Source organism: Alligator sinensis, unplaced genomic scaffold, assembly GCF_000455745.1.
Source record: "Alligator sinensis unplaced genomic scaffold, ASM45574v1 scaffold592_1, whole genome shotgun sequence".
NCBI lineage: Eukaryota > Metazoa > Chordata > Crocodylia > Alligatoridae > Alligator > Alligator sinensis.
The window spans coordinates 607,218-622,350 of record NW_005842214.1 but is presented as its reverse complement, the minus strand read 5'-3'; the positions used below and the strand labels follow the sequence as shown (position 1 = coordinate 622,350).

The following is a 15,133-nucleotide window of genomic DNA, read 5'->3' as shown; positions in this document are numbered from 1 at the left end:
TGATTCTAAGCACTGTGGTCAGGAACCAGATAGATCATGTGAGGTAATTTCACGACTACACTGGCAGCTCCATTTCGTAAATTGTGAAGTTGTATTTCATCCCATGAAAAGTCATTCTTCTCTATTGTTCAAGGAACAAACATATTCGGAAAAATGCCAGATGTCTAGTGCAGAGGGAAGAGAGACCAAGGGTTGGAGGCAGGATTGTAAAGCATCCCAACACCTTTTTACCACGTTCATTGTGTTGTCTGTACTAGTGTTCCTTAGAACATCTCATGCCAGGCTGCAGTACACTCAAAACACATCACCCTGCTATGTGTGTGCTAGGTCCAAAGTAAAAGGTAGTGAAGCCACTTCCACAGGCAATGCAGGCAAGTTTGTTGGCTCTGCCTCTCAGCTGTGCTAATTAGCCTGCCCATAGCACTGTATGAACACAATTAAATCATTTCTAAGTAGAGAGGTAGAATACATGAAGCAGCACAGAGTGTCTGAGTGCACCACTGCCTGGCACAGTAAGTTTGTGATGTAGGCACATTCAAAGGAGCCACCTACTCATTTCACAGAGCACCAATCCCAGAAAGCTCCTTAAAGTAAACTGGGTTGCTCCCATGCATCACAGGCTTCTTTTTGGGCACCTATACATGAGCAGCAAAGCTCTCCAACGCGCTGTAATTACAGTGCGTTGGAGCAGACTCGATTAACCAAGTCTGCTGGAGTGTGGTAATTCCCGTGCCCCAGCAGCCTCCAACATCTCACGTATCAGCATCCCCCGCCACTTAAAAATGGCGGCGGGGCACTTTATCAAAAGCTTGAACGAGCTTTAGATAAAGTACCCCCGGCTGCCATTTTAAGCACAGGGACACTGATACACGAGAGACTCCGGGCACTTTAATTAGAGCGGCTCTAAGCACCACCCCCACTTCCTGAAGCATGTGTATAAATGCCCTATAGGTTTATCTTCTATAGCAGGGGGTTTCAACCTTTTTTAATAAGTGTACCCCCGACGGCCAGATGCAGAGTTGGGGGGGAGGTGCATGGCCAGGCGCAGTGGGGATGGAGTGTAGCCAAACACGGAGCAGTGGCAGTGTGGGGTGGTGGGTGAGAGCAGCGGTCTCTGCATGCGACCTCCCCTGTACCTCCCCTCCAGTGCCTCCCTTCTTCGTCTCCACCTGGCCCTGCTCCTGGGAGGCGGTGGGTGGCAGCGCTCCGTCCCTACCTGCCTGTGTGTACCTGCTATGGCCTTCCCGCATACCACCGGTTAACACCCCCTGCTCCATAGCATAATTCTCACTATTACCGCAGAGTTTGATAGTCTGACATGGAGAAAGGCTGACATAAAGGCCACTGACAAACTTTAATGATGTGCTCAATGGTTTTAAAGAGCTGGCCAAGAAGTTCTCAGGGTTTTCAATATGTCTTGGAATACTAGGGAAGCCAAGAGGAATGGAAGAAAGTTAATGTTAAAAGAGACAACCCTCGCTTTACAGTAGTCTCATGAGCTTCACTTCCAAGCAAAAAATAATACAACTTCTGATGTGAGACTTAATAATGAATTAAAGGAGGGCAATAATAATTAACGTCAGTCAACAGGCTTTATGGGAAAGCACATCTTGTGCAACTTAAAATCTTTTCTTGATGAGATTATAAGTCTGAGTGATAAAGCTAACAGAGTTGATGAAATAAATGTTTATGAGGCAGTTCACTTGACGCTACACAATATTTTCATCAAGAAATAAAAATACAAAACCACCCTGGAATACATTAGATGTATTAAAAATGAGCCAACTGATAGCTCTTCAGAGTGTAATTGTAAACAAGAAGTCATCACTGAGTGCAGCAGTTTCTACTGGGGTCCCAAAGGTGTTACTTCTTGACAGTTATGCTTTCTTAGCATGCCTGTCAGTGGCCTGGAAGAAGTCTAGATCATTAATGATAAAGCTTGAAGATTATTAAAATGTTGGTGGAATGGTAGATAACTGTTATCTGGATCTCTTGGTACACTAACATGGGTTCACTTGGTACACTAACTTGAAACCAACATGGGTTCATTAGAGGCAGGTTCTGTCAGACCAACCTAGTTGCCTTCTATGACCAGGTCACAAAATCCTTGGACACAGGCATCACGGTGAACGTAGTCTTTCTGAACTTTAGGAAGGCCTTCAACACTGTCTCTCATCCCATTCTCATCAAAAAATTAAGTGACTGTGGCATTGATGCTTACACAGTCAGATGGGTCGCAAATTGGCTGGAGGGCCACACCCAGAGTGGTGGCGGACGGGTCATTTTCAACCTGGAGGGATGTGGGCAGTGGGGTTCCCCAGGGCTTGGTCCTGGGGCCTGCACTGTTTAACATCTTTATCAGCGACTTGGATGAGGGGGTGAAAAGAACCTTCTTCAAGTTCGCAGATGACACTAAGATGTGGGGGGAAGTAGGCACGTTAGCAGGGAGGATCAGGCTACAACTAGATCTGGACAAGTTACAAGGGTGGGCGGATGAGAATAGGATGGGTTTCAATACCAAAAAGTGCAAAGTACTGCACCTGGGGAGGAAGAACCAGCAGCATACCTACAGGCTGGGGAACTCCCTTCTTGTCAGCACAGAGGCAGAAAAGGATCTTGGAGTCATTATTGATTCCAAGATGAACATGGGCTGCCAATGTGGGGATGCAGTCAGTAAGGCCAACCACACCTTGTCATGCATCCACAGATGCATCACGGGCAGCTCCTAGGAGGTGATCCTCCCCCTCTATGCAACACTGGTCAGGCCGCAGTTGGAGTACTAGGTCCAGTTCTGGGCGCTGCACTTCAGGAGGGATGTTGACAGCACTGAGAGGGTCCAGACGAGGACCACTCGCATAATCAGGGGGCAGCAGGGCAGGCCCTATGAGGGGAGGCTATGGGACCTGAACCTGTTCAGCGTCCACAAGAGAAGGGTGAGAGGGGATCTGGTAGCCATCTATAAACTTACCAAGGGGGACCAGCGGGGAACGGGAGAGATCCTGTTCCCCTGAGCAATACCAGGAGTAACTAGGAATAATGGCCATAAGTTGATGGAGAGTAGATTCAGGCTGGACATCAGGAAGCACTACTTCACAGTCAGGACGGCTAGGATCTGGAACCAACTTCCAAGGGAAGTGGTGCTCATTCCTACCCTGGGGGTCTTCAAAAGGAGGCTAGATAATCACCTAGCTAGAGTCGTTTGACCCCAGCATTCTTTCCTGCCATGGCAGGGGGGCAGACTTGATGATCTGCTCAGGTCCCTTCTGACCCTACCAACTATGAAACTAGACACAAGCAAAAAAACCTGTGTGGTTTAATGCAGACAAATGTAAAAATACACACCTAGGAAGCAAGCACAGAGGCTTTGTTCATGGGGGTGGGGATTCTGTATTTAGGTCTGGTTTACCACAAAGAATGCAAGATGAACTTAGTCATCAAGAGTACTACAATGTCCTTGCTTAAGTGAAGGAACTGTAAATTCCTTGCCTGCATAATCTCTTTAATTGAGCAGGGCGTAGAAAGGGTGTGCACAGTGGTATATTACGTACGGGGGCTCAAAGTTCCCCAAACTGAGCCAGGCTTGGGCAGGGTTACTTTTCACCAGAAACCCAAGACAACAGAGAATACGAGAATTTCTTCTCTAATACAGAAATGCCAGGAGATGATACATTTCCCAGCAGCAGAGGATCAGGAGATCTGTGGGGGGAGGGGTGAAGGTAGGTGCCTCCAAAGCCAGGCTGGAGGAGAGTTCTGCAGTGTTGCCTGGCAGCTAGTAATTATCTGCCAGCAAGCTGTTTCCACGTGCTGACAGCCAAAATCCCACATAACCATCAAGTATGGTGATGGATGTGTGTCAGCTAAAGCTAAAGCTATGGGCTAGATCCCCCGTTCTTCAGGTAGTAAGGTACTAGTGTTTGGCAACTTTGCCTTTGGCTGCTTTCACAATTGCTCCACCAGGGTGAGTAGGAGTTAAATCAAGAACTTAACCAAGATACCAAGTGAGACACAAAGAACTAGAAGAGGCTTGGAGTCTGGTAAAGAAAGGCAGGCTTTAAAGAAACAGTCCACTGCACTGAAACTACACAGCCACACTAAACCATCATGGCTCTCTCCACTCACAATGTCCATCTTGTGCTCAGAGACAAAGCAAGCAAAAAACTGTTTGGGTGTCCCTACCTTTTCTGCCTTTCTGGCATGTGCACTATTTGGTAACAGAAGCACTGGTTCTGAGGTTTTTATGTCAGATGTCTTCTGTTCCTTTCTCTAGCTACACAAAATACCTGTCCACACCCCCTCCAAGACAATTTCCCTACGCTGGTATAATTACAAAGCAATTCAGGCTCAACCAAAAAAGCATCTTAAAGAATTATGCCATCTATCATATAACTATTTCATTCACAGGCTGCCAAAGCCCCACTCCTCTTCCCCCCCACCCCCGCCTGCCCTTTAAGGCTCCCAAATGCCTGTGTGCTGTATGTGGTGGCAGCCGAGGTTTTAATACGCACTTATTAAGATCCTAATTGAATCCCGCGCTGCCTTGTGAGAGCCTTGCCAGCCGGAACATGAACAAGGCACCCTATAATTCAATTAGAAGGACCTGCAGCAAGCTGATCATTAGGCTGTCAGATTGTTAAAAGAAGACATTTGGGATCATGAGGCAGTTAAACAAAAGGCAGGATTATTAACTGCCCCCCCCCAAGCCCCTGGGGCTCAAGGCAGAGGCTCCCCTAATATGTACTTGAAACATGGTATCTGCAGCCCAGAGAGCAGATAACTTTCTATGCATGTGAACCAGCCCTACTACACAATATAGCTTCTGGCTGAAGCACTCTTAAGACACTACCCATGTTGCGGACAGAACCCCCAGGCACTTCCTGCCAGACTGATCCCACTATGCACAGATGCTGGAGAGCATATGACCTATGCACAGGTCACAAAAAGGGCATTTCATTACCTGCCAAGACCCTGTTAACAGATGAGTGGGTGGCCAAGCCAGGCTGTCCACGTTCATGGAAAATCCCAGCATAAGGCAAGTACTCTGGCAGCAAGAAACGCCTAGGGGGAGAAAAGAGAGAAACCATTTACACAGTGAAAGCATCCCAGAGTACAACCAGGGAATTGGGACCCTGGACTAGGAATCTCTACTACCCTGGGGGATTAGTACTGCAGTTCTGGGGCTCTAAAAGGGGAAAAGTAGATCAAGGAGAAACACCTCATGAACCGAGTGCTTTATTCAGCAAACAAATAGTAGTCCCTAATTTAGGAGATGCCTTCTGTCTCCCAAAAATGATTCAAACCAAGATGACACTGAAGATTATCTGAGCTACATCACTTATGTAAACAGCAACTCTGACACTGTTTTTAACCAAGCAGGCTTCATGTCATCAGCTCTTCTTCTCCTTTTCACTTTGGCTTCACACTACAGTGACCAATCTCCAGTTAGGAATCATTTTTGAAGTGTGACTAGGAAAGCTAATGACAGTAAACTCCCAAGACAGGCTGAGCATCTCAGAGGTCCAGGCCACTGCTAATTAGCACACAACAGACCAATGCAAGGAAGTGAATCAGAGTTTCCAATGACACCCATGAAACTCTAAGAGGCATTATTGAGCTTTTACCTTTCCCTGGCTGGTGTGTAGCTCTTACCTAGGGACAAAACGCCCCAGTGATGGTGCAGACATGCGGGCGTTCCGGGGAGCTCGGTGCCGTGATCTGTCTCCATTGTCCCTTCAGTAGAAGATAAAAAACAAACATTACATATTATGAAAAATCCCCAAAGACAAATTTTCGGGAAAGAAGCATCTGCAACTTTAGTGCACTACCCTGAGTGATGCCAACAAGTTCTGGGGACACATGCTTCTCACGTGTTGCACTTCTAATACATTTAATTCACACAAGACCCCCAAAGTGCTTTTACACACCTGCTGGAGGTGGGGAGCAGGAAAGGAGGTGCACAGAACAGGGAGACAGGCTCAAAGGATCAAGTAACTTGCAGCATTTCAATAAACCAGAGACAATATCAGAAACTCCAGAAATCACAGTTCTTAAACTACTGACAGTTAAAAACAACTCCACCAGAATTAAGGGCATTTAGAAAGTCAGTTATGGAACAGGTTTAATTAGGTGCTGTTTAACCCATCTCTGGAAATGTTAGCATAGAACTGCTCCTCAAGTCTCTTCTTTTTGGCGGTCATTTTCTAATGACTCCACAGTCTCAGACAATTGCACACAAAGCAAGTTTTTTCCAGATAAGTTAAAGGTGCTAGAAACAACCCCAGCTACAATGTCATGACCCTTCAAACCTCTCAAGTGTTCTTTGAATGAATGGAGTAAATGGCCCCACTATATCAAGTCATGCAGCCTAAATACACTACCCTCATTATTAGCCTAATAGCTTAATTAAGCTACAAGGGCAGCAGGCTGGGGAAGTACCCCAAAAGGAACTGAACACCATCTCTGACCATATAGTTGGCTGTTAAGTAAAGAGTGGGGATGTTCCTAAGACTGACTTGTTGCATGAATTTGAGTAAGCCTGTTCTCCTTGAGCTGCAGAGCCCTATCTATATATTGGAATATCTATTAACCTTCCAGTAAATCGTGGGGTGAAGGTAACACTTGCTGAGCAGTCTGTAGGAGAGAAACATTAAACGTTATCTCTGCAGCAACAGGATCTCTAGAATGCTAGGTCCTTCACATGCAACAAATTCTGAAGCAGTGAAATTCCTAACCCACTCCAGCAAGCTGTGCACGTAGTTTGTTTTCATCAGTGAGTGAGGAAATGTGGGCTGAAAAGAAGGGCCCATTACGTGGCTGTTTCCCACGCATTTGAGGAACCAGGAACAGAAGAGCAGAGGTTGTACTGCCTTACTCATTAGCATTTTTAACTTTCCTTCAGCAAAACCAAAGCCCAGAGAAGGCACCATCTGTCTGCCTAAGGAAGCCACATCCCTGGGATGTAGCGAAGCAGGACTTCAAGTCCATAGTTTACATGTGAACTGCAGGGCTCCTGAAATATGTAAATAAAAAAGTTGTGTGCGTGGCTCCTGGCCTATTACGACATGGAACAGCAGCAAGAAGGCATGACAATAAGGATGCTGTATATCAGCATTCAATTTCACTCTCCTGGCAAAAAAACAAACCCACAGTTATTTTCCCCTTAATGTTCTTCCCACCATCTTGTGTCTTGTGTCACTGCAGGACAAGAGACAGCACAACACGATAAAGCCTGCTGTACACAGTTAAAGCTAGTAAAAGACTCAGACAAATGAATCATTCTTTAAAATCTACATGTACAGGCCTCAAATTATACTGATGTTTGGTCCTGAGAGGAGAAAGGCAGAACTGGTCCACAGACAGTCCCTTGGACCAGCAATGCTAAAGCATCTGGTGGAGTTGGATACCACTTCTAGCACTGGTGAACAGCAGCAAGGGGGAAGCCAGCAGGACTGAACTCCATAAAACTGCAAATCAAAAGAATTTCTAAAACAGGTTTGAAAAGAAAGAGAAAGGGATTCAGGCAGGGAAAAATAAAGGGAAAACTAAAGGCATAAAGCCCTAGAGTTGCCATTGCAACTTGGTTCAGACCTAAAGCACCGGAGTGACCAACTATTATTTTGAATTTTAAAATCTCTCTCAAACAAACTATTACAGGAACTTCAACAACTCAGTGTCTCAAGACAAACTCTTTCAATCCCAGACCTCTCCCATTACACACCACACCAACCCATTCAATCCTCTTACTCTCCCTACTTTCATTGCAGAAAAGAGGCTAAGAGAAGGGACAGGCCTTGCAATGAGAAATGAAGGTAAAAAACATGCAAGCTTTGATTAATCAAATCCTACAATGTCAATATTTCACCTGCATTCCCCCCATACCTCAAAAAATCTATGCCATACCCCCACAGTAGCAGGATTTGGTATAAGAAAAGTTGATCACGTCCTGAAGAACGGTAGTCCCAATGACTGCAGTCTACAGGGCAGGGTGGAGGGGTGGGGATCAACTTAATTAGAAAATCATATAGACAGCTTGAAAAGAGCATAAAAGAGGAAATAATACAAGCAGACACAACCTCATTAGATTGAGTATCTTATAGAATCTCCTGCATCTAGTCCCATGCTTGCTACCATGTACTGAATGCCTCCATGTTATCCAAGTGCCTTCAGTGTCTAATGCTGAAAAGCTGGAGCAGCTGATGTTACCCTGATGCCAGATGAAGATTATTTCTGCACCTACTAAAAAGGAAAATAAAAAACCCTACAGATTGGTGAAGACGGGTGGCACTTTCTGTGTTATTTCTGTACCACATATAGTCTGCTGACAGAGCGGGGAGAGCAGATGTTAACACAACTTCAGTGCCAATACAAAGTACTGTTGCAAGAAATGAAACAAGTTTCCAAAGTTTGCCAAAGAACTAGCAGGGACCTTACCTTGCATTCAGGCAGCACACACAGGTGCTACCTCAGCTTAGAATTTAGCTCTCCAGTGTCAGCTGATTATCAGACTGGACTGGAAGCAACAGAAAGACTTGAGTGCAGTTCACTGCAAAACACACAAGGTGAGAAAGTGAATTGCACCTATGGAGAAAACAGCTTCCCCTAGAAAGCATTCCAACAGCCTCCCCATCAAACAGAGATAAAGGAAACAGGGAGCTGCTGTCTTCCAGGTGGCAGAATATGTGCTATAACAAGGCCAGAGTATCCTGAAGTATCCTGGCTTATTATTATCCATGCCAACAAATCAGAAGCAAAAGGGAGGATTTGTGCAGCAAAAAAATCATGACCATGGAACAAGGCAAGGGAGTCTTAGCACTATAATTAGTACACAGACTATAATTCCTCTGAAAAGGAAAGGAAGCAAGGAACAAGCAGTGACCAACATGGCTTCACGAGTTACTGACTCAAAGAATAGAAGCTCTGAATAGCTAACTTGCTCTGGTATCAAAGTTTGGAGCAGAAATCTCAACAGCAATATGAAGAAAAGTTTACAGAAAAAGATAATGGTAACAACAGGTTAATGCTAACATGGGGTGTAAGGGCAAAAGAGAAGACATTATGCAAGTAAAATCAAGGAGAAAAGAGGGGAATTCAGTTCATTAATAAACACAGGAGATAAATGAGATCATCAAACTGACTGAGAAAGAAAGATCTGCTTATTTAAAAGCCAATAAATAAAAGTAACAGTGACTTAACAAACAAGGACTCAGAAAGTTACATGGAATATCAAAACATGGGCATCTTGAGTAAGGAAATCAGCCAATTAGCCAATGCATTTGTAATTTAAATAAACAAAGAAATAATTAAGAATACAGCAGGCATAGAAGACCAGAGAAAAGCAAAACAAGAAAGATCTTTAGAAAAGGAAAAAAAAAAAGAGGGATCCTGACAATTATTGTCCTGTATTTTAAATGTTGTTTCTTGATAAAACAACCATTTCTAATCATTTAGGGTGGGTTTGTATTGATCTAATTCCAACTCTAACATGCTGCTGAGTTGATTTAACTACTTCCACTATAGTCCATGCTAAAATTTCTGCTAAATACGCTGGACACAGAGCTGAGTCAATGCTATTTTTTTTTTTTTTTTTTTTTAATTCTGGTTAAATTTATGAGGGGCAAAAGAAATGAGCAGCACAGGTTCATCAAAATTCAACCCTGCCAGGCAAACCTTATTGTTTTTATACAATTATTAAGTTAGCAGATCAAGACACTACAGTAGATGCACTAAAATCCATATTTAGAGCATTTTACACTGTTTCATGAAATCTAATTTATAAAGTTAGATCAATTTGTTTCATAATTTAATCACATTTCAATTTCAATCACAAAGGCTGGAAACTGAAGGACAGTACAGAAAGCAAAATTATAAATAATTGGTAGAGGTAGCTTCTAATTAAGTGCTGCGGGCCTTGACATTGGACTCTGTTTTACCATTTTCTTTAATGATATCGTGGAGAATGCAGGCCATTTTTATGTTTTTTCAGTGAATGTTATAAACTTCTTCTTGCTTGTTAGATATTCTACATAACTGCATGGAGTTAAACCAAAGGAGATTTAACAGAAATAAACAGAAAATTGAATAGTGACAGAGATAAGATACCTACAGAGAATACCAAGGACCTACAAGAGAACAAGGTGGAAAGCTGAGGATAGGAAAGTATCCACCTGACTGTCTCCCCTGCCAGGTCAGCATATTTACTTTCTCAGGCCTGAGCATGGGATCAAAAGGGATAGTTCTTAAACTGTTAAACCCCACAGCTAACTGAACTGTTAAACCCTGCTTAGAGAGAAAGGGGAGTGGGTGGTCAGTGACAGATCAAGGTAACCCTGAATGATACTGCAGGGGCTTGCTCTCAGTTCAAGAATAGGGGCTATAGAGTAAGGAGGTACTTATAAAAATTTGCAATGGGAAAAGAAAGGTTAGATAGGAGTTGTGTTAGTTCTTCGCTTAGCACTTCTCAAATCAACAGGTGCACAGTAGTCAATTCATAACATCTGACAAAATAGGCTATCGTCTACAAAAGCATATATGCCTTTCTGAATGAGTTAGTCTTAAAGACACCACCCTACCCTGCCTTCCACTAGTAATTAGTAGGCAGCGCTCTGTTTGAAAAAGGCTGAACTGTAACACAGCAAATGTTTTCAGACTATAACATTTGCTAAAGAGAAGATTCCCTGAGGGAGCCAAGCCAAATTAGCCATACCAGAAAAAAGGGGTACAGTAGGAAACATGTGTGGAAGCTTACAGATACGTTAGTGGCAGTGTTACAGGACTCTCTGCTGAGTGAGGAGGCAGCCTAGAGATCGTCACTAGAATATATGCATCAGCCAGAGGATAAGACATAACGCATTTCTGATCCATGACAGACATGAAAGGAGCAAAGAGCATATTAAAATGAAATTTGCAAACAGTACTCTGGGTGTGTTTGTATGTCATTCTACAAACCCAAACTGATAGATAGAGTGTGTGCTACCTGGAGGAATAGTGCGGCAGATTAGTTACTACTTTGCCCTAAATTAAGAGGCGTTGTGGATAGTAAAGCCAGAAACAAAAGGGATCTAGTGTCTGATCCTAAAAAATTTAAAGTCCTCCTGGAAGTGTGTGTCAATGGGAGCTGGGAAACTTCCAAAAGATCAAGAGGGGAGAAATAGGAGCAAGAAACACATCAAGCTGAAAAAAACCACAGGTCTCCTACATTCACCAGAAGGGAGTCATCTCAAAAGCAGAATTCAGAAAGAAACTTAGGTATGAAAAAGCAGGCAACAAACTGGTCATAAGAGATGCAACATGGCAGCAAAAAGAGACTCCTACTGAAACAGCGAAAAGCCTCTCTATAGAGCTCAGGAAGATCCCAGCCAGGTTCTGCCCACTCTGCTCACAGCCCATCAGACTCTGAGGACCTCTTGGCCCACAGCTCAAAGGAGCGGTGTCATACATAACTCTTGGGATATGGATATCCCACCCAAAATACCACATACCATGACTAGAAAGATGCAGACAAACTGGAGAAAATTCAAAAGAGCTGATTTCGATTTCTTTGGGACAGGAAAGTGAATGCGGACAGCACCTGGCAGACTGCAAGGTTAAAAAGAACTAGTGAACTTCACAAACAGCTAAGGGGCTAAAGAGACTGATTTAGAACTACTATACTTACGTGATTTTGTAAAAACGTGTAACACAGATACAATCCATCTACAAGGCTCAGAATGGTATAATCACCACAGGAGTACTAATATGAAAGGTGGAATATAGGAAAAATGACAGGAACACAGGAATGTAGTCAGAAGGAATGGAGCAACATTAAACAAAGAAAGACTTTAAACCACACACACGCGTGCACATTTACTGCCAGGCAGATGTATTAAGAAAGCAGAATAATATCCCAAGGGTAGCAATGGAAGCTCCATAAAATTAGAGGATAAAGCAGTAGAAATAGACTGCCAGGAAAAACCTCATCTCGGCTGGAGACAAACAAACTAGCAGAAAAAAGTATTTCCTATATCAACCATAACTGCCATATTGGTTGTAGCATAAATTAAAAGCAGTCAAGACATACCTCACTTCCACCTACTGGATTATACAAATGACAGCCTTTCATTAGCAACTTTTTCAAGGAAAACGCTGAAGAAATCCTTACCAATTTACCAGCTAGACTCCTGAAGCTAGCAGGTCTGTAGAAGACTGGGTTATCAATGGCTTACCTGACCGCCAAAAAGAACACAGCCTTGATTGCCTCTCAGAGGACTATTCAGGGGGGAAATACAATGACTTTTACAAGATAAAAACGCACTTCAAAAGATTGAGCGTCTCAGACAAGCACCATGTATTAGAGGATTCATCACCTGGTCAAGAGAAATACAGCAGCAGCAGCCCCCTTACTTAAAGGCTAAGGATTAATTGCTTCAGAAAGAGACTAATTTGGAAGCACAATGAAAAGCAATCGTACATCTACTGTATATGATCTGACAAGGTAGCAATTGTCTCTACTCTGGGCCTACCTGTCACACTGACACACAATTACTAAACAAGTGATATCTGTTAAAAGTAGATTAATCAACTAACTGGCAGCAGAGATGTCATTAGCCACTGTCAGAAAGTATCAAAATCATATGAACAATACATCTATGGACCTTCTATGTAGATCACTATCACAGTTCCTCCTGTACAAATAGGAAACCTTACATCAGGCACCCTCTTTTCACAACAGCTCTAACAGCAGAGATAAAAATCCCCTGCAGCTGGCAGGCCACTCACCAGAAGTATACCTGGGATACTGACATCATATCTGATCTTCACAACAAAAACACTCACAGCATTTGGCACTGCGTTCTTCAAGCAGTTTACAGCCATGCAACAATGGCTGCTCCTTGTGAACTTAACTGATGCCCAAGTCTAGGATGGATATTAAACACAAAGCCACTTTTTTGCTGCTCACAGAGCCATTAACAGATTATTGGATTCTCACATAAGGGAAAAAGAGTTGAAAATATAGCTTGCCTAGAAGACCCTATGTCATTGATTTTCCACAAATCTGGAATTGCAATTAACATGAGACACCAAAAGCCATGCAGAGCTGATCAGCTGAAAGCAGCAAATGTATTTATTCATTCAGAATAGGTTCCCCAGTCTATCAGTCACAAGTTTTTGGTCACTTCTGCTCATCCAAATTTCACAGGTACAAACTAAAAGCAAGCAAAAGACAATGAATAGAATACTGTTGTATTCTATTACAGTCAGGCAACAGCAGCAGAACAGACAGACGGACAGCTGGCTGGCTCTTGGAGCCAAGAAAGATCATAATTTTAATAGTGTCCTGGTCTTGTTGGAAGGCCTCAAAACTGTTTTCAAGAAGCTTGAGCCAATGACGGAAAAAAAAAAACCAATCAGAAGAAAGCTCACACAACTAAAGCCTCAGCTTTCTAAAGGGCATTGAACTTAGCAACATCCTGCTACAGAAAAGCTGACCATACTGTAATAAGTGCCATGCCAGGACACTATTCTGTAGATGTTGGCAATGTCTTGCTAGAAATGATACTCCAGAAAATGTAGTAGTGTTAGCCTATCAATAGATGCATTAAGACCAATAAAATGGGAATACAAAAGTTAAGATAGATAGATGAGAAACCCCTAATCAATCTGGATTGTAAAAGAATGACCAGCATCATCATAATATCTCAGTTCCTCCAATGTAATCCAAACCCCAAGATACCAGGGACCTCATTTCTTCCCTACTTCCTCTGCCTGTATGGAAAACCTTTACTGAGGAGGAGGAGGGAAAAGGGGAATAAGGAGGGAAAAAGAGGAATTTGCCAAAGAATACTACATTTTTGCCTCAGGAATAGCAAATATAACAAAAGTACTGAAATGATTCTGATCCTTTCTTTCTAAACATTGCCAGTGAGATATGAGAACATTAAGCTATGGAAACATATGAGGCTTTACCGTATCCTTCATTCTTTAACATCCTGCCTGAAGCTGGTAAAGGAAATAGAGAGGTTAGAGTCACAAATGTTTGGAATAGGCAGACTCCCAGCTCTACATGTCCTTTCCTTTTTATTTCAAAAGACATATTGCCTGGCTGAGACCAGCACCTGGAACAAAGACAACTGTCTGAAGTTGAATATAAGCAAGACTGAGGTGGTAGGAAGAGGTCACCATCACATCTTCCTCTATTGCTTCCAGATTGTCAAAGCAGACCCAAACCTTGAAGACATCTTGGATTTCTTTACCGCTACAGCTGCATGCAGTATTTTTATCTGAGATTATTGGAAAAAAATATTTGAACTCTACCCCATCTGACTTGCCCAGAGCAATACCCACCCTGGAAGGCACAGTCCTGCAATGTGCTACCCTGCTATAAGCATGATGAATTTAATGTTCAATTAATTCATCATGCAACAGCTGCCTCTGCCACACCATGAACTCCTCAGAGCTTGTGACACTGGAGCTCTGGTCACTTCACTGATTTTCCTCTCCAAAATATTGGTATAAACTTAGTCTTTGGCCTCTTTGGAGTTGGTAATGCATTTAAGAATGTTCCTCTCTCTGAGATGACAACCACCCTCAAGTACATCAAAGGAAGCAAAGTGGGAAATGGGCTTTCATGGCAAGAAGGGGGCTTTGGAACCTATTATGGAGGTAGTTACAGTGACTTAAATTTCATCAGTTTAGAATGAAGAATGGAACTGTGTATACCAGAACAGCAATTGCAAATATCAAAGGACAAATAAAAGGAAAGGGAAACAAAAGAAAGATTAAAAATCACTCAATTACTTGGGACCTGTTCCACGCCTACCCTTAAGAATGCTCTTTTCCCCCCTGCCCGGCACATTCAAATCTGTCCTAATCATCGTTTCTGCTGCTTCAATTATAGCAAGCCAAGACAAGAATAAGTAAACAGAAAACTAAACCAGCCAGATGTGTATATCTGACTGTTTAACCATGAGTCACTGTTGTTGTTCTAATATGTCCTCTTCTACAATCTCCTTTGCTTATTTATGAACCTTATTGCATAATGTTACAATTAAATCACTATGCTTCCAGGCAGATATCAACATTAAACAAGGGTAGATATAAAAGTGTTCTGATGAACCAATACAGAGGGAATGGACTCAAGAGGGAACTGATAGGAAAGAGT

The 15,133-nt window shown here is 42.9% G+C and overlaps 1 protein-coding gene across 6 annotated transcripts in view; it reads right to left on the bottom strand.

The window, feature by feature from the left end:
• The window catches only part of AMBRA1 (autophagy and beclin 1 regulator 1), a 166,698-nt gene that overhangs the window by 95,267 nt on the left and 56,298 nt on the right, over positions 1–15,133 (bottom strand). For 4 of the 6 annotated variants that reach the window (XR_003094837.1, XM_006026919.2, XM_006026920.2 and 1 more), the window contains 2 exons: positions 5,647–5,730; positions 4,955–5,055 (listed from right to left, as the gene is read on the bottom strand). Coding sequence is in view for 5 of the 6 variants with exons in the window: in XM_006026919.2 (XP_006026981.1) it covers positions 4,955–5,055; positions 5,647–5,730 (185 nt within the window). In the remaining variant the exon portion in view is untranslated. The remainder of the gene's footprint in view (positions 1–4,954; positions 5,056–5,646; positions 5,731–15,133) is intronic. The other 2 variants (XM_025207972.1, XM_006026922.2) reach the window with 1 other exon arrangement.